Consider the following 22,117-nt stretch of genomic DNA (forward strand, 5'->3'; position numbering starts at 1 on the left):
GCCTTTTCCTGTGGTTTCCTTAAGGAATAGTTCTACGGCTTTCTCTTGCGTGGTTTCTTGATTTCTTACTCTTCGGATTTTTCGCTGTTCTTCTTGCTCGTTGTTGATATGATCCTGAGTGGCCTGGCATTCTCGTGTAGCGATTCGATCTCCCTTGATCTCCATAATTCCCTCAGGTGTTGGAAATCTTAGGTACTGGTGGTATGTTGCCGCCACTCCTTTGAGCTTGTGTACCCACTGTCGTCCAATAATGGCGTTGTAGGGGGAAGGGGTATCCACCACACTGAATCGGGTATCCAGTTTCATGGGCCCTGCGTTAACCTGTAACACAATGTCTCCCAAGGGCTTCGTGGCCGCTCCATTGAATCCGTAGATGGTGTGATAAGAGGTCATCAACTGTTCATCATGGAGCTTCATCCGTTTGAATGCGTCATAGAATAGGACATTCACAGAGCTTCCCCCGTCTATGAGGATTTTTTTGAGGTTACACCCCGCTATTGGTAATGTCAGGACCAAGGGATCGTTATGGTCTTCCTTATCTTCTTCGATATCCTCGGCATCGAAGATGACGGGTAATTCCATCCATTTTTCATGTTCGTCCACTGTTATCCCATCAACCTTATATAACTCGCAGCGATCTTCGAATTGCTTCCGTAACCTTTTTCCAATCTGTGCTGTGAGCGAGGGTCCTATGGCTGCGGAACACGAGATGGTGTTGATTGTTCGGTTTTCTTCCGGAAGTTGGACTGGCTTGGTTCGTTTGGATCTGTCCTCGGTAACCTCCTTCCGTATGTAATGTTCGAGCTCTCCCGCATCAATTAATTTTTGAATCACTATTTTAAGGTTCTTGCATTTTTCGGTCTGATGTCCGTTGAAACAGTGATACTCACAGTAATCTTTAGACTTTTCGGATCTTGGGGGCTGCTTTCCCTTAGACCATGGCCATTCTAAGTTTTCCCTCCCTTTGATCTCCCGCAGGATACGAGCATAGCTAGCGTTGAGTTTCGTGTAAACTTGGTCTTCGAATTTTCGGTCGCCTGTTCTTCGTTCATCCCTCCGTTCCTTTCTATCTTCGTGAGGTCTCTCATCTGAGGAACCCCTTTTGGCCCCATTGGTTTGTTCTGCTGAATTGGTGCGGTGAGACCTCTGCGGATATGCCCTCGGGTTTTCCCGTTGAATTTCTTCAAGTCGAGCGTGCTTCTCGATAATTATTCGGAGATCGCCTTCTGTCTTGGGCACGCTCCCGTGAATTTCAACAAATAGGGGACTCATTCGGTCCAAGCCCCACTTATAGCAATTGATGCTCACCACTGGGTCCACGCTTCCTATGGCTTGGCAGATCCTATGCCATCTGTTTGTGTATTCTCTCGTGGTTTCCTTGTAGCCGATTGCTAGTGAGAAAAGCTTATCCATCCCAGTGTTTACAGTCTTGTTGTACATGTATGTTCTTAAGAATTTCTCTGCCAGTTGGTCGTATGAGTGTATGGAGTTTGGTGGCAGATTATCAAACCATGATAGCGCCGATCCCTTCAAACTTGACGGGAAGTATCTACAGAGTACGGCGTCGTTCTGTCCCCATCTTGCTAGGACGCGGTTGTAGTACCGAACATGTGCAGCAGGGTCGCTGGACCCATCATAGCATTCGAACGTCGGGACAGGGCATTTCAGGGGAATAGGGGTGTTGGCCAAGCGATGCGTCAGGGGCGTGGAGTTAGCTTCTCTCATAACCTCTTCTAACCTTCCCCCTCCTTGTTTATTTTTCAATTGCCTGATCTCTGCCATCATCTCATCTCGCAGTTCCTCCATTGCGCGTTGGTGTTCTAAGTTCTTCAGATCATTTCCGTTTGATTCTCCATCGTCATAGTCCGGGTCGGATACGCTATGTCTCCTTGTTGCGTCTTCATCAGTCGCTAGGACGACTCTGCAGTCTTGGTTTGGCTCTGGTGCTTTGGAGCTTGCTTCATCAAGTTGTTGGTTGGTCTTTGTGCTTAGAGCAATCCGCTCCTTTAAATCTTGATTTTCTCTGGACAAAAGTGCTACAGCTTCTGCGTAAACCTGTTGGTTCCTTCTCAGTTCCTCGAGCTCAGCCATTAGCTGGTGTGATTGGTTGGACCCCTGATTGGGAGTCCCCGCACGTGCCGCTACAGCCGTGGCGCCACCCTCCTCCATGGTCTGTACCAAAGGTGGCAGGGGTTCAACTTCTGTTGCTGGTGTTTCCAAATTGGAGTGAGCGCCCCTTTGCGGTGCCCGAGCCGTCGGTATGGTTTGGTTCTGGTTATTTGTTAGCGGCATTCCAAAGGTTAGCAGATGCGCGGGTTGGAATGTTCTGGATTCATCCACCCTTTCCCTTGGTTGGTTAAGTTGACTCATGGCGAAGGTATTGCTAGCCTCCGCGGCCTTCGGGACTACCGCGGCTTCCCCGTATTTTATCGTTGCTGCTCTGAGAGCCGCCATTGCAACTGAATTAGCGTTCATGGGTGAAGTGATTTCAGTTGTATCCTGCCTTCGATTGGTCATTTTAGTTTTATCTCCTTTCTGCTTGCTTCGGGTGATGATCGGGGTTGTCCGGGGTGTTTCTTTTGACAAAGCTTTGGATTTTCCTGCTTCCTGCGTCTTCTCCATCACGTGCCTTTTTGTTGACGAAATCTAGCATAAACTCGCCTTCTTTACTCACAACACGTTCTCTCTGTATAAATTTATTCAAACAGAAACGGGAATATCCGCGTGAAGCGGGTTAGTTGTCGAAATACAATTTTTCAAAAGCGGGTTTATTAAAGGCGATCTTTAGTATATAAAAAAAAACTATGAAAACTGTAAATCCGACGGATTAGGACAATAACCCATGCTTGGAACACTAACTCTTATCGAAGGCAAAAGGTGGGTTTTTGAATATAATACTGTTGACGAATGATCTATACAGTCAGAGCTGATAAAATCGGAGCAACCGTATGCCAAATTAGAATGAAATCACAGGACAAGATAAATCTTTTACCGGGACGAAGTCCCTGTTTCTAGCGCCAAATTGTGGACACACGAACTACGCGGGGTCCGAATGCCCGCAATCAATTGTTAAAGTCTAAAGAGATTACGATGATGATACCCGGATGTGGGTTCATTGGCTCAAAACCCACGGGTTTATCATGGCCTCCTCCAACTTCCCCATGCGTAGCGATTATGCATGGGGTACAAATATAAAAGGAAAACAACATATATAAGCAAATGCATGCGGAACTAAATAAATGCAAAGTGCTGAAATGTAAATAAGACCAAGGTTTACGTGGTTCAGCACTAAGGCCTACGTCCACGGGTTTTGTTGTTCTGCTATATTATTCACGGTTACACGAATAGTTTGAATGACTTGGGGTTTACATATTTCTCTCCACTATGGGATTCCTTACCTTTGCTATTCTCTCTCTCTCTCTCTCTCCTCTGATGTTTTTTCGATCCCCTTCCCCCTTTGTGGAGATTGGGTATTTATAAGGTAGGAATGTGGGACCCATCTCTGAAGACCGTTGGAACCTTATCTTCTAGTGTCTTGTGTCCATCATGCAGAGGTCTGCGTTTCCCCCTAGATCCCGCGGAGGCATCTTCGCTCGTTCCACAGGTCGGTCGACACGTGCACTGCTCAGAGTGTTTAATGCGGGTGGTTGAGGGGTCTGCTCGTGTCAGACAAGTGTCTTCTGCCCCTGTCAGTCCGTGTCAGCTGACTTTCTCCCCACCGTTGATCTTAGCTCCTCTTCTGGGGATGAGATAAAGCAACTCCTAGGGGTTTATTTGGTGCTTCGCGACGCATCGTGTTTTGATGTCTTGGCTTGCATGCTTTCCACGTACCTTTCTGTATCCACGTGTCCGATAGTGAGATATATGTGTACACAGTTCCAACTTCCGCCGGAATCGTCTCGAGAGAACCAAGAGTAGGCAAATGCTATTTCACGTTTTTTCCCGGATGTTAAAGTCTCTTTTTACTTCGTTGGAGTAGAAGGACCCTTTATCGTAAACAGATGACCCTTAATCAAGACACGGTAATCCCGAAAAAAAGTCAACGCGTATTTGACCGTGGTCTCCGACCTGTTAAGAGCTTTGCCTGTGTTTGGAAACAAAATCATCGGACAAATTACAGAGGCCAGAAAATGCGCTACAACTGGATCAATTTTTAGAAGCTGTAAAAACTTGCGAATCAAGTTTCTATGTCTATAAATAGTCATCTAAGCGTTACTACTTGCTAAGTCCCAGTTAAAGCCGACGCCCTTGCTTGTCTTTCCTGTTTTTCTTCAACACTCTGTGGAAGTATCTTTTTTTTTCTTTTTTCAGAAGTAGAAATTGAAGATTGACGAAAAATAATATGGATTTTTTGAATCAGGAAAAGGTAGAATCATCTGATCCGAAAACAGCAGGGAACAGAAAGAGGGATAGTGATGAAGAAGTTGTTGTTTCTGATCAATGTGTGAATGATAACAAGATGAGGAGATTCTGCAGTGTTGATGTTAAAGAAGAGAATCAATCGATGGAGGAGAATAAATCAATGGCAAAGGGTTGTGATGAAGATGACAGGGTTAAGATGCCTCTTCCACTTTCATCATCTGTGGATTTTTTCAATTATAACGAGTTTGATTATAGTTTTAACCAAGATGAGTGGCTTAATCTTCCTGGGCTACCTACTACTATTGATCAGGAGTTAAGTGATCTATCTGTTGAAAAGATTGAAAGGAATTTGGAGCCCAAGTTTGGTATGATTTCAGAAAAATCAAATCAGTTGATTGAGGAGAATAAATCTATGGCAAAGGGCTGTAATGAAGATGATATGGTTATGATGACTGAATTCCCCGCTCTTCCACTTTTATCATCTATAGATTCATTCAATTATAACGAGTTTGATCAAGAGGAGTGGCTTAATCTTCCTATTACTACGCATGTTTGATTTACTGATATGATGAAGTGCTGAAAAAGACTAGTGCTGACTGCAATGTTTTTGATTTTGTTTAATGATGTAATGTAATGTAGATGCACTAAATGTTGAATTTGTAGTGCAGTCTTTTGCGTTCATAATTTCAGATGTGTGCAGTATAATGTTTTTGATTCTGGCATCTCTTAGTGTAGTTCATTCATATGAATATGTTAGCCTTTTCAGTCTGATCACTCCTTTGATATCTACCAATTCCTTGGTTTAACTGTTCAGAAAGATAATGCAATATTGAGATTATCCGGCAATTAAACTGTTCCCCACATCCATCAGTCTGATAGGTTCAGAGTAGGCAGTTGCATTCCACTATATAACCCATAAGAAAAAGCATGACACACTACTAAGTCCTGCACAAGCTTTTTGGTTACAGGGGATTGTGAGAAAAGTTGTTCAGAGATTTCTATTAAATTGAAATTGGATAAGAAAATACAGGAGACGGAGACAGAAGTCACAAACAGAGGACAAGAGAACAGATGATCATTATAACAAACTTCAACAGACTTGTCATTACATCACCTGGTTGAATCAGACTCTTAACAAACTGAGCAAACACACAATTGAATGGACAGATATAAAACAACACAAAAGAAGAGATTTCTTCAGTTAATAATACTCGTTCTCAAGCTAAGCAGAAATAGGATGCATAAGCTTGGACTGACGACCACACAAAACTGGTGAAGTAAGTCCTTTAGTAAACATATCAACATAACCAGCAGTCACTAAAATTTCCTACATAGTGATAATCCAACTCAGTATGTTTGGAACTTGCATGAAAAACTGGATGAATAACTGATGTTCAACTCATCTAATAAGTAGGACATCGATAGAACTTCTGAAGCAAGCAAAGCTAAGGCCTTATACTCCGCTTCTGAAGAAGATTTAGCAACAGTAGGCAACCTTTTAGAGCTCCAAGCAACTAAGGAATGACCCAAAAATACACAATACCCAGCAGTGGATTTTCTGGTGTCAGGGCATCCAGCTCAGACTAGACTAGAAAATCCAGATAAAGCAAAATCACCAGCAGCCAGTTTGATTCCACAACCAATTCAACCGTAAAGAAACCTCAGGCTTTTGTAAACGAAAAACATACTACTTGTCCTAGGAGCATGCATAAATTCAACTGACACCAGAAAAATACAAAGTTTTACCAACAAGAGAAAGTTTTGCTACAATCTACACCTTCCTCCTGATTGAATCCTTTAGCCACTAACCTGGCCTTAAACCTATCAACTATCCCATCAGCTTTAAGTTCTTCTTCTTATACACCCACTTACATCCAAGTACATTTATAGAAGAAGAATATGGAACCAACATCCATTTCTGATTAGTCTGTAGATCCTGAAATTCCTTTGACATAGACTTTACCCATCTAGGATCCTTAGAAACAGTTTTATCCGTTTTTAGCTCAACAGGGGTCGGCAAAGTATAAGTGAAGGCAGTGGAATAGGAAATCTAGAAGCAAAGTGAAAAAGTAATTTAGAAGGAATTCAATTGATGAGATATGCTGCAGTGAGGAAATGATTATATCCAGAAGGATTTAGGTAGAGATGCTTGAAAAGAAAAGAAAAAATTGTATTACCTACTTCAGTGACATGCCTAAGAATCTTCTCAGCTAGGCCATTTTGTTGCTGAGTATTTGGGCAACAGCATGAAATGACTATGCCACATTCATCTATGAACTCTCTAAATGTCACTTAAACTAGTTCAAAAGCACCATCTGACTGAAACATCTCAATTGTGCAGCTAAACAAATTTTCAGTTGTTGCTTTAAATGTTTGAAACAATCTAATGCATCTGCTTTAAGCTTCCTAGATATAACCAATTATACCTTCCAAAATCATCAATAAAAAGAATGTAGAAGTTGGTCCCCCCATGCATCACAATGAACCAATTGCAGAGGTGCAGAAGTAGTTCTATTAGAAGTTGAGAAAGGTAACGCTCTGTGCTTACCTAACTCATGACATGAGTGGCACAATCCATCCTGAGAAGAAGAAGATGATAACTTAATTAATCCTTTGAACTGAAGCTTGGGAAGAATAGCATGAGAAAGATGCCCTGATCTTTTGTGCCGGTGAAATGAAGTATGAGAAGTATTCGGTATCACGGAGCTAGGAACCTCTAGCAAGAAGCCTGTCAGTCTTGAGATCCTTGATTTCATGACCCTAAGGAGATAACACAAAGTAACACAGAATATTTTTAGTGACCTTACCAAATGATAATAAATAATGTGATATCTTAGGAACAAATAAGACATCCTAAGTTGGAAATCAGAAAAAGTAGTATGCAAAGTAGAATCACCAGTGAGTTTGATACATAGAAACCAAGTCAGCTATCCAATTAGTAGGAGTATACCTGTATCAAAAATGTGCAGGCCAGAAAAAGCTTGCTACAAAGGCTTGTCACTGGATTTTGGAGTAGTGTAGGGAACACTTGACTGCAGAATGACAAACACGCTTACATGTAAATGATTATCTGAATAGTTCAGCTTAATTAAAGGTTGTATGACTCATTTCCTAGAGTTATAACAACACATAATAATTCAAGTTCTATCCTTTCTAACAAATTCAAATTTTACATTAACCCAACACAACGAAATAACTGATAAGAACCCTCTAAAGATGGGTTTGTATATATAAATGAAAGCTTACCTCTTGAAGCTGTCAGCAGCAGCAGCAGCCTTCAGAGTGACGTTGGCTTTGGTCTCTGTCAGGCATTTAATCAAACATTTACGGTTCTAAACTTGATTAAAATGAAAATAAAGTGACTGGAAATGACTGGAAATCACCTGGCTCAAATAATCTATCCAACAGTCTTCTTATCACAATCTTCAGGTAATATAAAACTCCATCTTACCCAGTCAGTGATGGGAGTAAAAGAGAATACAATATGGATGAGCAGCCACAGCAAACGAATGCTTAATGCAAATCATCTAAGTGAATAATCAAACTCATTGAATTCCTCCATCTCTAATTTTAATTTGGGTTTCTGAGGAAAAGAAGAAGTACATTATTTCTTGTGTGTTTTCTAGGTGAACACAACCAGTGAGCAGTGACCCGCAAGAAGAAAAACAATGAAACATAGTATTTGGTTCGACTTTCTTTGACTTGAGCTGTTGTGGAAGATCATATTTTCTCAACAAGACTATAAGACCACGGCTGCTAACTTTAGCTGAAGAGCATTGATCATTTTACGGCTAACTTTAGCACTTTGCATCCACTTGTAGCTGACGAGTATTTGATCATTTTTAAGATTTTAAAGGTATATTATATATAGATGTGTTTTTGGAGAATTATGGATGAAACAAGCAAAGATAAGTGGAAGGAGAAGAAAAATATTATTAGGAGAATCATATAGAATCATTACATAGTTTCTCTTATATACAACCCTAGGAATCTAGTTGGACCGCACATCCATGGGCCGTAGGCCCTGTAACACCCCCTTTGTGCGGTTTAATAACAAAACTTTATACATAATGCTTTACATATAGTTCTTCAAATGTCGTTTTCCTTGATGACTTGTGTCGGAGTCCATTGCCTCATTAAAACTTTGATAAGGAAAAACCCAGTGGGATAAAACCTTGGTAAAATTCTTCACATGTTGTCACGTACTTTACATGTAGTTCATCACATGCAATACGATTTTCAAAGATCGACGAGTCTAAGTTAATTTCCTCGTTAAAACTTTGTCAAGCAAACCCAGAGGGACAAAACTTGAACTAAAGAAAAAGAGTACAATATTAAGCAAACTTAGAACATATATAGACTCAAATATGTTGCCTCATTAAAACCTTGACAAGGAAAACCCAGCGGGATAAAACCTTGACGAAGGGAAAAGAGTACAACGTGATAGATGCAAGTAAAGGTGGTGTGTTGCAGATAATCACTTTGCTCTGTTGATGTTAACTAGTTGCTTCACAACTCTTAAGGCAGAAAATCCTCGTGGGAAAGACAATAGCCTTAGCTGGGAAATTATATTCCCGGTGTTTGTTGTTGTCTCGTTAAAAACCTTGCCGAGTAACAAAACCATGTGGGAAAAAGCAACCTCGGTGAAGGAAAATAGTTCAACATACCATTAGATGCTCCCCCTAATGTCAGATAATTTTCATTAGTCTAATGGATTCAAAAGGAGTTTATCACACTTTACTTTGGTGACTTGAATGTTTATAAGACCATGTTGTTGATTCTAGAAGTTACGTTGCTTAAGAGAATATCGTGTTTCATTTCTTTGATTCAGATACGTTCAGTAATATCAACGCCATCTCTATGTCTTCAACGTTCAACATAACTTGATGTTTTTAGTGTTGTCTCGCTAAAAACCTTGTCGAGTAACAAATCCCTTAAGGGAAAATAATTCCCGATCGAAGATAAAAAGAGTACAACACAGCTTCAATTTCGAAGTAAAATATGTCGACATCATATCCTTGGATCCTCCCTATGATGTCGGCATCTCCCCCTGATTACTTTCAGAGTTGTTCCATACAGTTTCTTTAGTCATGTACTTTTCGAAACTGAATATCGATAATGACTTAGAAAATAGTCTACCATATCTCCCCCTGATTACTTTCATTGGAGAAGAGATTATTGTTCCTTCATAATCAACAACCTTTGGATTGCAGTTCCTTTAGCATTCATTTTTATGTCTTTGCTGGGATAAAACAAATTCATGTCAACGGTTAATTTTAAGTATATGATTACATTCATTGTACCATTACAATGACGTTGCGTTGGCGCTGAGCTATATCTAGCTAACAAGTTCCATGAGGATGTAAAATTTAATCGAGTATAGTACTATACTAAGTAAGACAATGCGTATATTGTACTTAGATATGGGAATTTCATCCCCAACGCATCTTCGTCATCTTCTTTTATACGAAATGGTCACTTACTTACATTTGAACCTCGACCAATCATGGGAGTGCTATCAGGATGCATGTTTTTATTAAATTGCATGACAACTTTAGACATATGCAAACTGATGGAATAATATACCACAAGCTCAGTATTCGATCGATCTTTCCCTAGATTTTCATCTCAAATTCGGATTTTAAATAGCTTTTAAGGTCCCTTATTACATCAAGAGTACACATCATGTCTGTAACATCAACATAAATATCTACAATTCCAAATCAGGAACTTTCTTATGAACACGCAAGGAAAAATAACTTACTTGTCTATCCCCTCCAAATCAAATAGCCACTTATACGGGTATACCACATCCTCCTGATTGCTTGAATCTATAAGTAAGCGTTCTATCTAACTGTAAACGCACTCTGTGGTTTAGAGTCATTTGATTTGGGAAACAAAAGTCTATCAAGTACTTTTGTAAATATCTTCTATCTCTTCATTCTTTAAGAGATACGTAACAACCACATACATATGCTGCATTTCAAGTACTTTTGAAATTACCAAGCTAACTAAGTAGCGGAACTCTATAACGTTCATTACAAGAGAACAATTCTAGGGCTTTGTGAGAAACCTCGCGCCACAAGGAGAGTCTTTGTACTTTAAGACTACTTTCTTCTCATTATGCTTTATGACAAATTAATTATGTATGTCCAATAGGCTTTACACTTGGTTGGTTAGCACTACCATACCAAATACCCGTATATTTTCCAAAGAACTAAGTTCTACCTGGATTGTGTATGACAAATATGTTATTTATTTGAAATTAATCAAAATAAAGCATGGTTCGATCTCATTGTGCTCTACTTCTGGAGCAACTATTTATGGATTATATCATCACTGTGCACGCATGATCCTTCCGTTGACTCATGTGCATTCTCATAATCCATCAGGATTTCATTGTTCTCTAGAATCATTTAAAACTTTGGAGCGTCCTCCAGTTTGATTCATGGACATATTCAGAGACAATCTTATGAGATGATTTCTAATGATATAAGTAAGTTGTGTCTTCCTCACCTACTTCCTTTCTAGGTGAGGATTGATCGAACCAAGTGGCCTCTCCAACTTCCTTTATGGAGCCACAGCCTCAACACACTTCCACTAAGTGTAGTTGCAACACCTTAGTCTATGGTGTATATCCCTTATTGAGGATTTGTAACCTTGCAGGTAGGTTTGCAGCTGGTATGTGTGATCTCATCACTTTAGAGATATCAATGTACATTATGAAAATCGAATATTCTTTATCACTTCACATTTACATTTGTGGAGTACAAGAATCAATATGAGACACAGTGGGAACACACCATGACAATTCTTGTCGTTCTCTTCGAAAATACTTTTTCTTATCTCCCCCTAGCGACGGGAAGACTGTCTCATTAAAGTGAACCCGCAAATATAGAGGAAAGAGATGTCCTGCTAAAAGTTTTAAAATGCGGATAATTGTTGGGAACTCATTTCCAACATAACTACTTAACAGTTTTGAAGACCCATCATAGTACGATGTGGAGTCGTAATGGCACATAGATAGTGCAACCAAAAATGCGTAAAAACACGAATGTCAGGCTTAAATCCAATTACCAACTGGTACACAGAAAAGGTTGACTAATATTGGGTTCTAAAAACAAATTAAGTAAGATGCGTGTATTATTGCATATCCCCAAAGCAATAAAAGATAGGTTATACGCATAACCTATTCCTTAGACACCATCTGTAACCTTTGATGGTAGCCTCTGGGAGACCATTGGGTGTAAGATGTTCTATATTGATCCTATTAAACATGCAATATTCATCAAGTCCTTTTAATGTAAATTCTCTAGCATTAACAAGGTGGTTAGCCTTTGCACTTTGCATTATGTAATATGTGCTAGAAATTTTCAAACGCAAATTTCTTGGGAACTATAACTAGTCCAAAATGTCAAAACATTCACCAGATCCATCAGTCACTTTAATGGTCCGCATTCTGCATGAATATTTTTCTAAATTTCACCTTGTTTTCTTTGTAATATGGAATTTTTACCATTTGCATCTTAGGATGGTCTCAATCTTGTTTTACTGAAGACTTTGTAAAAATGAGTGATATGCTTTCTTACCTAAAAGCATCATGAGAAGGGGGGTTGTGCATCTAGTACTTTAAAGAACACTTATTGAGAGATATACCGTTACTTCGCATTCTGTCAATCTTTTTCCCATTTTCGTTCACTCAAATAAAGTGATATTTGTATGAGTTCTTTCAAAACAATCATCATGTCACAACCAAAGCTTCTTTATGGTTATGCCCAAAGCCTGTATGAGTCAGTTTCCAACAATTTCATCGTCGGAGTCAATATGGATTCAATAATCCAAATATTATAGTGAATTACGTTGCACTAGATTGGCCCATTAATTTCTCTAAAATATATTTCCTTCCAAATATATTAGAGACTATAAAAGATGCAATCAATTACATTCTCATAATTTTGATGTTCCACATGATATCCATTTGGACGGGTTACTTGGGAATTTAACAAGGTTTAATTATCTCCTAGTACATCTAGAGATTTCGCGACATATTTGTTCTATCTTGAAGAAAAAAAATTGAGCAGTGGTGCGCTAGATAAGATAGTCAATTGGCCAGGCAAGTTCTTGTTGCCATTCAAGTTGATGTGAAAATTGGTTGTTACTATGATACACGTACACATTACATTGTATATACCAACACCTATGACAATGTGCATTTCCAACTCTTTTATTTATGATGGGAGCTAGAATTACATTTTAGCTGATCCCATGTTCGATTGATACCTATACTTTGGTGTCATTAATGCTGGGGAAAAAAATAAAAATATTTTTGTCTCATGATATATATGTCCCTTTTCACATGCTTTATATGAGTCGGTACGTCTAATTCTCATTACTTTGGGGTACTTTCCATTTTCAATTTTGCTACATTTAGCTTAATTTGAGAAATTTCTTTGTCTCAATAGGCCAAGAGAATCTCACTACACATGTCAACCACTTACTTTAGGTCGAGTAGAAAAGGTACTTCTCTTGTTGTCATACTTCAACATATACAGTTTCGTTAATATCATTGATGAAGTAGAAAAATGGAAATTTTCTGACTCGTATCACCTTGTGTGAGTTCTTCTACAAATTGGAATACATGTGATTTTATTTGCAATGTATCTTTTAAAAAACACCGACTCTTAGTAGTCGAGCCAGTGGATTGCATCCCACAGAACATTTCAAATTTGGGGAGAAAATATCAAATATGCAATAATGGTGTTCAAGTACTTCTAAACCCCAAATACATACATTTGAATCAAGTTGGTACAACCAATTGTACAAAAAAAATCATTCAACTATAGCCGATATCATATTCAAAAAAACAAAATAACATTAAGATCAATCATTCTTAATGATCGAGATCAGCACTCATAATTTAAGTTGACCGTTTATGGACTTATCTTAATGAAATAAAAAAACCATAACTAAGCATGTTCTATAAACAGGCAAATAAGCTCAACAAATATTCAATGTTAAAGCCAACATTAACATTAGTTACATACCTCATACTTTGGTTCCCGCTGCACAGAGACAGAACCAGGACCGCCTTGATCACGCACCGCCCAGAACTGCTGGAGGAACAAAGGGACAGACCAGCCGAACCGGGTTGGTCAGGTGGGCTGAACCAGGTTGGTTTGGGTGGACCAAACGGGGTTGGTATGGGTTGGCCGAACCGGTTTGGTCTGGGTGGGCCAAACCGGGTTGCAGGAGGATTTTCCAACATTTACTTTCTGTTCGTCTTCCCATACAGTTTTCGTTCACATAGAGTTTTGGTTCATCTATTGAACATAAGCAACATGCGGACAAATATTATATATTACAAAATCTAATATCAATTAATTAATATATAATATTATAATAAAATCTAATTACATATAGATCAATTCAGATTCACACATAGATCAATGAATATTGCAAAATCAAATCCCAGGGAAAGATTAAAAAAAAAAATTATATGGGACAAAATAGATCCACTTATCTGATTTGACTTCAGTGAATTCAATATTAGCTTGACGTTAATTACATAGCTGCGTTGATGTAAATCGTCCATGAAGAAAAAACTGCCAATCCAATTTAGCTCCACGATATAGCATATTGCATGATAACGTGTTTTAGGAGAATTATGGATGAAACAGGGAAAGATAAGAGGAAGGAGAAGAACAATATTATTAGGAGAATCATATAGAATCATCACATAATTTCCCTTATATACAACCCTAAGAATCAGTTGGACCGCACATCCATGGACCATAGGCCCTGTAACAAGATGGTAATTTTTTGGATTTCTTTTATTTTTATAGATTAAAAGAATAACGTTCAAAAATAAGTTTGTGGAAGATATTATACTTTCTTTTCTTTTTTGCTAAGATATTATACGCGATATGGAATACATGCACATTATTATTGCGGCTTGAATTAGGAGGATGAATTCAAATCCTCTTGTGAGTCAAAAATATTTTAACGTCATGGAGAGAAAATTACGGCAATTTTTCTAACGGCAAGTAGCGGGAAGAAATGGTGATAACACAGATTAGTATTTTAACCTAAGCAGCGCAGGGAGGAAATGATAGGGCTGCACAACGGGTAGGGTGGGTAGGATATGGCCTATACCCGCCACCCTACCCGTTTATTGGCGGTTAAGAAAATTTTTACCCGTCACCCTGCCCGTCAAATAGTGGATAAGGTAGGATACGGTTAAAAAACTGGCGGGTAGGGTAGGGTTGGCGGGTATGGGTAGGGTATGTGCACCCCTAATAGGAATTGCTCGAAGACCAGTAGGGTAGGATAATTTCGAGCTTTATCCGCCACCCTACCCGTTTATTGGCGGTTAAGAAAATCTTCACCCGCCACCTTACCCGCCAAATAGTAGATAGGGTAAGATACGGTTAAAAAACTGACGGGTAGGGTAGGGTTGGCGGGTATGGGTAGGATATGTGCACACCTAGGAAATGACAGTTAAAAGTTTCCAGTACGGTACGAATGTGTTTTAGGGTTCTCAAATCTCAACTTTGTCTTGTTTTATTAGTTCAAATCAAACTCTAGAAATTCCATGATTTATCTTTTGCAGTCACAAGCATATATCTTATGTTCATGTTTTTATGTTTATTTTAGGAGGTTGTTGTGATCGTAAGTTGTAACAAAAACAAACGTCAAGATGGTGAGGTTGAGAAGCCAAACTAAAAGAGAAAGGCAAATAGAATGGGAAAATGATAATCCGGATAGGATCAGTGATTTGCCTGATGAACTTATGGTTTCTACAAGTGTTCTGGCTAAAAAGTGGAGGTACCGATGGACATCCGTTCCTGTTATTGATTTCCACAGTTTGGGGTCTTGTTATGTTTCTGAAGCTCGTCGTCCCAAAAGGATCATCAGATACATGGATTTTGTGGATCGAGGGCTGTCTTTCCATCGGGACAACAGTATAAAGAAATTCTCTCTTGATTACAATGGTCGTTTTGATACATCTCCGGTTCAAGAATGGATTTCCACTGCGTTGAGACATAAGGTCGAAGAGCTTGTTCTTGCAGCTCCGATTCCTATCAGGTTTCATCCATTCATATATTCACATGCCAGTCACTCACATTGTTGGAGTTAGGTATGGACAGCGATCTCAGCCTTCCGGAATCAGTAAGTTTTCCAAAACATAAGATCCTTCGACTCGATGTCTTGTTGGAGAATGAGCACTTCATTCATATGTTGCTTTCTAGCTCCCCCATTCTTGAAGAGTTGAGTTTGGGAGTGTGTCGTTGGAGAATACAGCATCTAAGTATTTTTGGTTCTAATATGAAGCGGTTGTTCATTAAAAGTGCAACGCGTAAGTATTTCGATATCCAGATCAATGCACCAAATTTACAGTCATTCAAATACTCTTCAATGCTTGCAAGGGATTTTGTTTCGCAAAATTTCTCAACATTGCTTGATGCACAAATTATCCTTAAACGCTCCGCGGGTTATGGGGAATTAGGTGATCAACTTCGTTATCTCGTAACCAAACTGTTCAATTGTGTTTCTCATGTGAAATATCTAACAATATCCGAGTATGTTCTAAAGTTTCTTACCTACCAAGATCACTTCCTGAAGAGTTTGTCTCAATTTTATAACTTGATTCATTTGGAAGTAATGACTGCAGCTTCACATATTGGATATGGATTTCATGATGAGGTTATTCTACCGTGTCGGACTGTTGAAAGTTGAAACACTACTCAAGTTTCTCCATGTCTCACCAAATCTGGAGTCACTTATCTTTGTTGATGGATTTTGCGACTATGAAGCATACCCATCTTACGGTCGGTGGCTAGATTCGATTCCTGACTGTTTGTTGCTGCATCTCAAATCCGTTGAGTTTCGCGGGTGTTTCTGGAACCAAGCCGAGAAGGATTTGGTAAGATTGTTTCTGAAAAATGCAAAAGCTTTACAGACGGTAAGAATTACAATTTCCGCTCAGTCATCCTATTTCTCAAAGAAGTCAAACTACAAAAAGAAAGTTTTGAATGAGGTAGCATTGTTTCCAAGAGGCTCAGTTGACTGTGTAGTTCATGTCTCTTGAAACATTTAAAGAATTACATACCTGGTTTGCTGAAGCTTTGAGTGTTCATGAAGGAGCAACAACATATCCACCAGGTCTCTTCAAGATGGGAAGCAGAATTGTTTACTTCGGTTGGATCATTGCTGCAGTGTTAGTGACCTCATTCTCTACTGGTCCATACTGCTGTGTTACAGCTTCTTTCAGTATTTTGTGTTTCTTTTATTAGTGGGTTGTCTTTTGTTGGATTATGAATTTCATTTAAGAAACTGCTAGACAAGTTTGTTCCATGTTGAACTCCTTGACGCTAAAAACAGCTCGCCATTTAAGGAGGCAATGTCGGTACCATTTTAATTTGAGCATTTTCGTCAGATAGTTCATGCCATGATAATTTAGACATCTTACTCTAAGGTGTTCATACATTTTGCTACCCTTAAATATGAAACACTGTAGAGCTTGATTGAGATCTAATACCATGAAATAGTTATCTCTAAGTAGTCATCTCTTTATTGGGAACCCCTGAATTCCCTTTGCTAAACAATCAAGAGAAATTGGACGATCCACGTACACGCTACATATACAAGTCTTTGTTTCCAACAAAAAAGAACAGAGAGATATTACTCTTGACATTAACATTTATCCCCTAGAACATGTGTGCGAGTGATGGCTTAGAATAAGATGGTATATCCATAGAAAGGAAACACAATAAGACGCAATTGAAAACTAATGAAACAGTGATTGCAAGAAATATTGACAGCACATTTTCAGAAGAAGATTCATATCGAAGACCGAATAGACAAATAACTAGATCCAGAAGAACAAATTATTTACAGTTCTACTAGCATATTTCTCTTGAGGGAACAAGTTCACCTCATAGGACTGAAAATTCAGAAATTTAACCAACATATTATCCACTTAGAGAAGCAAAAGAATTAAACTTCAGAGTGCAATAATTGAGGAATATTTAACCAACCTTGACAGTGTTGTGCCTTCACTGGAAACGACCCAACATCCACCTGGGGTGAATCTAAAATTCATACCACATGTGCAGATACTCTTTACTGCTCCCACAGCCACAAAACCTACAGAAGGGAAAATACACACAGTATTGAAGCAATTACTCACACCAGAAGTAGCATGATCCAGGATCTTCTATTCTCAATTCTCAATCAAAGATAAATTCAATCGAAGGTAATATCTCCAATTCCCCGTGGAATATGGGTTCTACTGGTGCGAGTCATGTCTCCCACCAATGACCCAAAATTGTATATACTTAGAATGCGTATAGAAATTGTAGGATTCAGTGTGTACTTGATGTATTAAACTTTGAGCAAATATGTGAAGTTGTGCAAGAACAACGTACCAGTTAAGGCCATTTGGACCAACGAATCCGAAATCGAACTCGTTAGTGATAGCTGCTCATTTCCAGGTTATCTCCATTTGCTCATCCTCATCATTAGAGTCATTCAGCTTCAATTAGGAACAAAATTGATACCCAAATAGCCATTGAGACAGCACTACATACACCTCATTATAAAATATCATAAATTCAAGTTCATTATCTATCTTTTATAGAAATTCAATTTTTATATCAACCCAACACAACAAAATAACCTGTACAGATGGAATTGCATTTTATCAAACATTTAGGATACTAACTGAATCTGTTCCAAACTTGATTAAAATGAAAATTAAAGAATAGAAATCACCTCAAATAATCTATCACACAGTCTTCTTACCACAATCTTCTGTATATAAAACCCCTTCATAACCCAGTCAGTAATGGATAATTGGGTTGCAGACTTCAAAGAGTATACAATATTAGCAACCACAACAAACAAATGCTTCACACAAGATGAGAATACAGAAACATTTTTATGATAAGTGAATAATCAAACTCGTTGAATTCCTCCATCTCTAATTTGGATTCCCTGAGGAAGATTAGATGAGATGAGAGTGTTGTTTGGTAAGGAATTTTAATCGAACCAAAGAAGAAATGAAATATAGTAGTAGTATATACATTTGCTTCTTTGTATTTTTCAAGGTTAACCCCGAGAATCGACCTAGTGAGTAGCTACCCAAACATAGCGCATTTGGTTAGTCACACATATTCAGAGCGATTTTTAAGCTCCGAGTTTGGATGCAGCACCAACAAGTGAGAGCCAGGCAAAGGATGGGCTTACATTGATGGAAATGTTGCATTTACCTCCATTAAAATCTCCATTAGCACCTTTGAGTTCAAGTTAGCAGTTAGCACTATATGAGCTATTAACAAGAGGAAATTCTACTTAGCTCAATCAGACCACCAGGTCAAGTGTAAAAGATAGTGCATTACAAGCTTTCTGCAAAATTGGGCAGGATCTAGAATGAATCCTGTTCTCATTTTGTTCAAATTCAATTTTCCTCGCTAAATTCAAAAACAAATACACAAATCAAATTTCATTCAACTGCTATTGAATTTTGATTCAGTTGCAATAGTACCCAAATGAAGTTTCAGTCGATAACAATCAAAATTTATGAACCAAAAGTCAAGAACCTATTATCAAGTTTCTTTCCAAGTTTTGACCGTGCCGAACATCACACATCAGCATTCCTTGATTGGCTTCTTCTCTAGTTGTTGGTCTTCAAAAGTAAGAAAAGATGTGAACCGTTTTTTCCAAGGAGCATCTTCTTGTTGTTCAAGCCAAGACATGAAAGCACTATCTAACAAACAGAACATGTTAACATAGAGGAGTTGATACATAAGCGGCACGTATCGGAAATTTATGAATTGGATTATTGGTCCAAATGCTGCTCCTACTGCCATTGACGGTATCAAATCCCTCTTAATTCCTTCTTTCACTTCAGGTAAATTCTTGCCAGAAGCAAACCCAATGTAACTGAAGAATGAGATTCCGTATATTGGCCCGAAAACACCCCCATCAAGAGCTATTTTACTGGCAACAAATCGTAATGAATTTGGTGGGAATCTAAGTCGTGATCTTATCAGTCGATCTAGACCTTCATACCTACAAGAAAAAATTAAGCACAAGTCATTTTCTATTTCAATATTTACGGGCTATGAAGAGTCTGATTTTTCTGCAACAATTCAACGAAACAACTGTTTGTTCGTTGTTCAAGGGAAAGTTCTACATTAACATCCAGGAACGTCTTTCCAAAGATTGCTTTTTGCCGGTTGACAAACCGCAGAAACTGCTTGGATTTAAGGTCTCCTCATTTACAACTTTTCCCGAGATAAAACAAATACAATATCATGTTTTCATAATAAGCATCAATTAAGAACAATTCAATTATAACAGTAAGATATGTTCACCTAAATTCAAGTTACTAAGACAAGTAAGTGTTTGTTCATAAATTGAAGTTACTAAGACTGTTTTCTACCGGTTGATAAACCGCAGAAACTGCTTGGATTTAGGACCTCCTCGTACGGTTTTCCCCGAGATAAAACAAACACATTATCATGTTTTTCATAATAAGCATCAATTAAGAAGAATTCATAACTAGCAGTAAGATATATGTTCACCTTTAATATATATGATCCAAATTCAGTTACTACGACAAGTCGACAGCCAAGTGTTTGTTCTTCTATGGCAATACTTATAGGACGCGAACATCAAGGATAAGGTTGTGAAACCAGAGAAACTCTATCTCTACGGATTTACCATTTAGGGACTCCTTGTACAACTTGCCCCAAGGAAAAACAACATCCTTATCATTCTTAATTCTTTCCACGATGAGTAACAATGAAGAGCAATTCATAAATAGCTCTAACTAAGCTATTTTCATCTCCATATGTAACCCCAGTTCAGAATATCCATAGAATCTCTAACATTTAGTATGTGTTTGATGAAATAGACCAATTAGGACAAAAACAAGTAGGCGAAATTTGCGAAAAACAAAAGCACTATCATATTTCCAAAATAAGGTATCAATTAAGACCAATTCAAAAGCAGATATGAGCTCAATTCATCCCCCAAATTATAGCAAGCTGAATAACACTTGTTAACCTAAGCATATGAAATTGGGGAAGAACAGTGTACATACCAGTAATGTCCAATTGGACCAACAAATCCAAAACCAAACCCACTGGTAATAGCTGCTCTTTTCCAATTGACCTTGAATTGTTCATCCTCATTATCACCATCCTGTCACAAAATCGATCAACCATCAAATTCAAACACAATGAAATAAAAATAAAAACCCCAATTGACCAAAAGAACAAAATCAGTGGAAATACTCACATGGGTTTTTTGATGTGGTTCTACTTCTACTTTAATCCTTCTAGAATGAGTGATTCTCTGAGCAGCAATATCTCCAATTCCCCATAGAATACCAGAACTGATAATTTGGGTCTTAACTGGATGAACAGTTAAACAATTCTGATACAATTTCCAAGCCTTCAACATCACAACAGCTAATTAGTAAGTACAATCTCACAGAAAAGTTGGTTTAATTAAAGAGACATTAAATCTGCAGAGCTCCAGAATTTGGTAATTTATGCTTTTAGGCTGTTTCAGTGGAGAGAGAAGGGGGCGGTTTCTTGAAGAATAAGAAGATAGAGAGAGGACTTGATAGAGGAGGCTTCAGCAGAAAGAATAGTTGACAGGGGAGCAACTTCAAACGGAAACGTCGGAAAGGCAAACATGGACGGGACAGTAGAGAGAAAGGATACAGATATTTTGTGGATTTTAATTGGACTTAGAAGGCGGCTCTTACAGCTAATTTAAGAATTATTGGGGTTTTAACCCATTCATTGTTTGACACGTGTACCCAACTATAAATCACCGGCCTTCGCGGTAAACAGACCCTACAAAAAAGCTGAAACAAAACAAAACAAATCTTCCGAGTGCCCATAGCAATTATTATTTGAGGCCTATCAATAATAAAAGATAAAATGAAAATTTTGGAGTAAATCAAAAACGCTTTATCCAACTTTTTTTGTTGACGGTTAATTTGTTTTTGATTAATTAGTGTTAGTTTGATTGATTAATAAGTGTATGCTCTTGTTATTACAGAAATCAAGTTAATGTTAATGATCACCAAACATGAAATTTTTCTTGTAAAATCGTCGACTAAGAATCGATCGATGTCCATGCCCTCGTATGCTGATTCTAGTTGAAAACTCAGAATCGGTTGATATTAATTACTACATAAATCGATTGTAGCTTCAAAAAAAAAAAACAGTAAAAGAAAAAAAAAATTTAACCAGAATCGGTCGATATAAATCTTCACATTGACCGATTATTTGACGGTGATCAAACATAATTAAGCATGCTTACTTCCAAATCGAATATTATTTCATATTCATTTTATCAAATCGAGTATGATTCACATTCTGTATGCATACTCATACTCATTTTCAGTTCGAGGATAAATTCACTATTTTTTCAAATTGGGTATAACATCATACTCCTCAAAAAAAAATTCATTTAGAGTTGCAAAATTTATACTCATACTCGAATTGAAATCGAGTGCACATCATTATGCTTTAGAATGAATATGATTTCATACTCATTCTATGATAGAGTATTAACTAAAAAAATGGGTTTAACCAAAATCGGTCTTTATAAAAAATCAAAGGCTATACAATCGGTTTATGTGAACATTCAAATAATCCAATCCTAGAAACAACAAAAAAACATACAACGATACTCTTACCAAAATCGGGCATGAACATCAACTAATTTTGTT

General features: G+C 38.0%; 2 protein-coding genes and 2 long non-coding RNA genes across 5 annotated transcripts; 1 reads left to right on the top strand and 3 right to left on the bottom strand.

The window, feature by feature from the left end:
- Window positions 1–4,121: 4,121 nt before the first annotated feature.
- Window positions 4,122–5,120, top strand: LOC113301702. Its single transcript, XM_026550490.1, has 2 exons — window positions 4,122–4,232; window positions 4,361–5,120. Exon 2 carries the CDS (start codon window positions 4,460–4,462, stop codon window positions 4,916–4,918), a length of 459 nt encoding a protein of 152 aa, XP_026406275.1. The 5' UTR covers window positions 4,122–4,232; window positions 4,361–4,459; the 3' UTR covers window positions 4,919–5,120.
- Window positions 5,121–5,438: 318 nt separating this feature from the next.
- LOC113306956 lies at window positions 5,439–8,264 on the bottom strand. Its single transcript, XR_003338935.1, has 4 exons — window positions 7,746–8,264; window positions 7,609–7,663; window positions 7,313–7,394; window positions 5,439–7,122 (listed from the first exon to the last, which is right to left on the bottom strand). It is a non-coding gene; the product is annotated as an uncharacterized LOC113306956 (long non-coding RNA).
- Window positions 8,265–15,965: 7,701 nt separating this feature from the next.
- On the bottom strand, window positions 15,966–18,474 carry LOC113301520. 2 transcript variants are annotated; one of them, XR_003336357.1, is made up of 4 exons: window positions 18,136–18,474; window positions 17,790–17,943; window positions 16,472–17,508; window positions 15,966–16,260 (listed from the first exon to the last, which is right to left on the bottom strand). It is a non-coding gene; the product is annotated as an uncharacterized LOC113301520 (long non-coding RNA). The 2 variants fall into 2 exon arrangements; XR_003336356.1 differs by having other exon boundaries at window positions 17,790–18,474.
- A 364-nt stretch (window positions 18,475–18,838) lies between these two features.
- On the bottom strand, window positions 18,839–21,119 carry LOC113303851 (protein Mpv17-like). The gene is made up of 3 exons (XM_026552936.1): window positions 20,668–21,119; window positions 20,471–20,571; window positions 18,839–19,434 (listed from the first exon to the last, which is right to left on the bottom strand). The coding sequence occupies exons 1-3, from the start codon at window positions 20,830–20,832 to the stop codon at window positions 19,011–19,013; spliced, it is 690 nt and encodes a 229-aa protein (XP_026408721.1). The 5' UTR covers window positions 20,833–21,119; the 3' UTR covers window positions 18,839–19,010.
- Window positions 21,120–22,117: the final 998 nt, after the last annotated feature.

This window comes from Papaver somniferum, chromosome 8 (genome assembly GCF_003573695.1).
Source record: "Papaver somniferum cultivar HN1 chromosome 8, ASM357369v1, whole genome shotgun sequence".
Taxonomy (NCBI): Eukaryota; Viridiplantae; Streptophyta; class Magnoliopsida; order Ranunculales; family Papaveraceae; genus Papaver; species Papaver somniferum.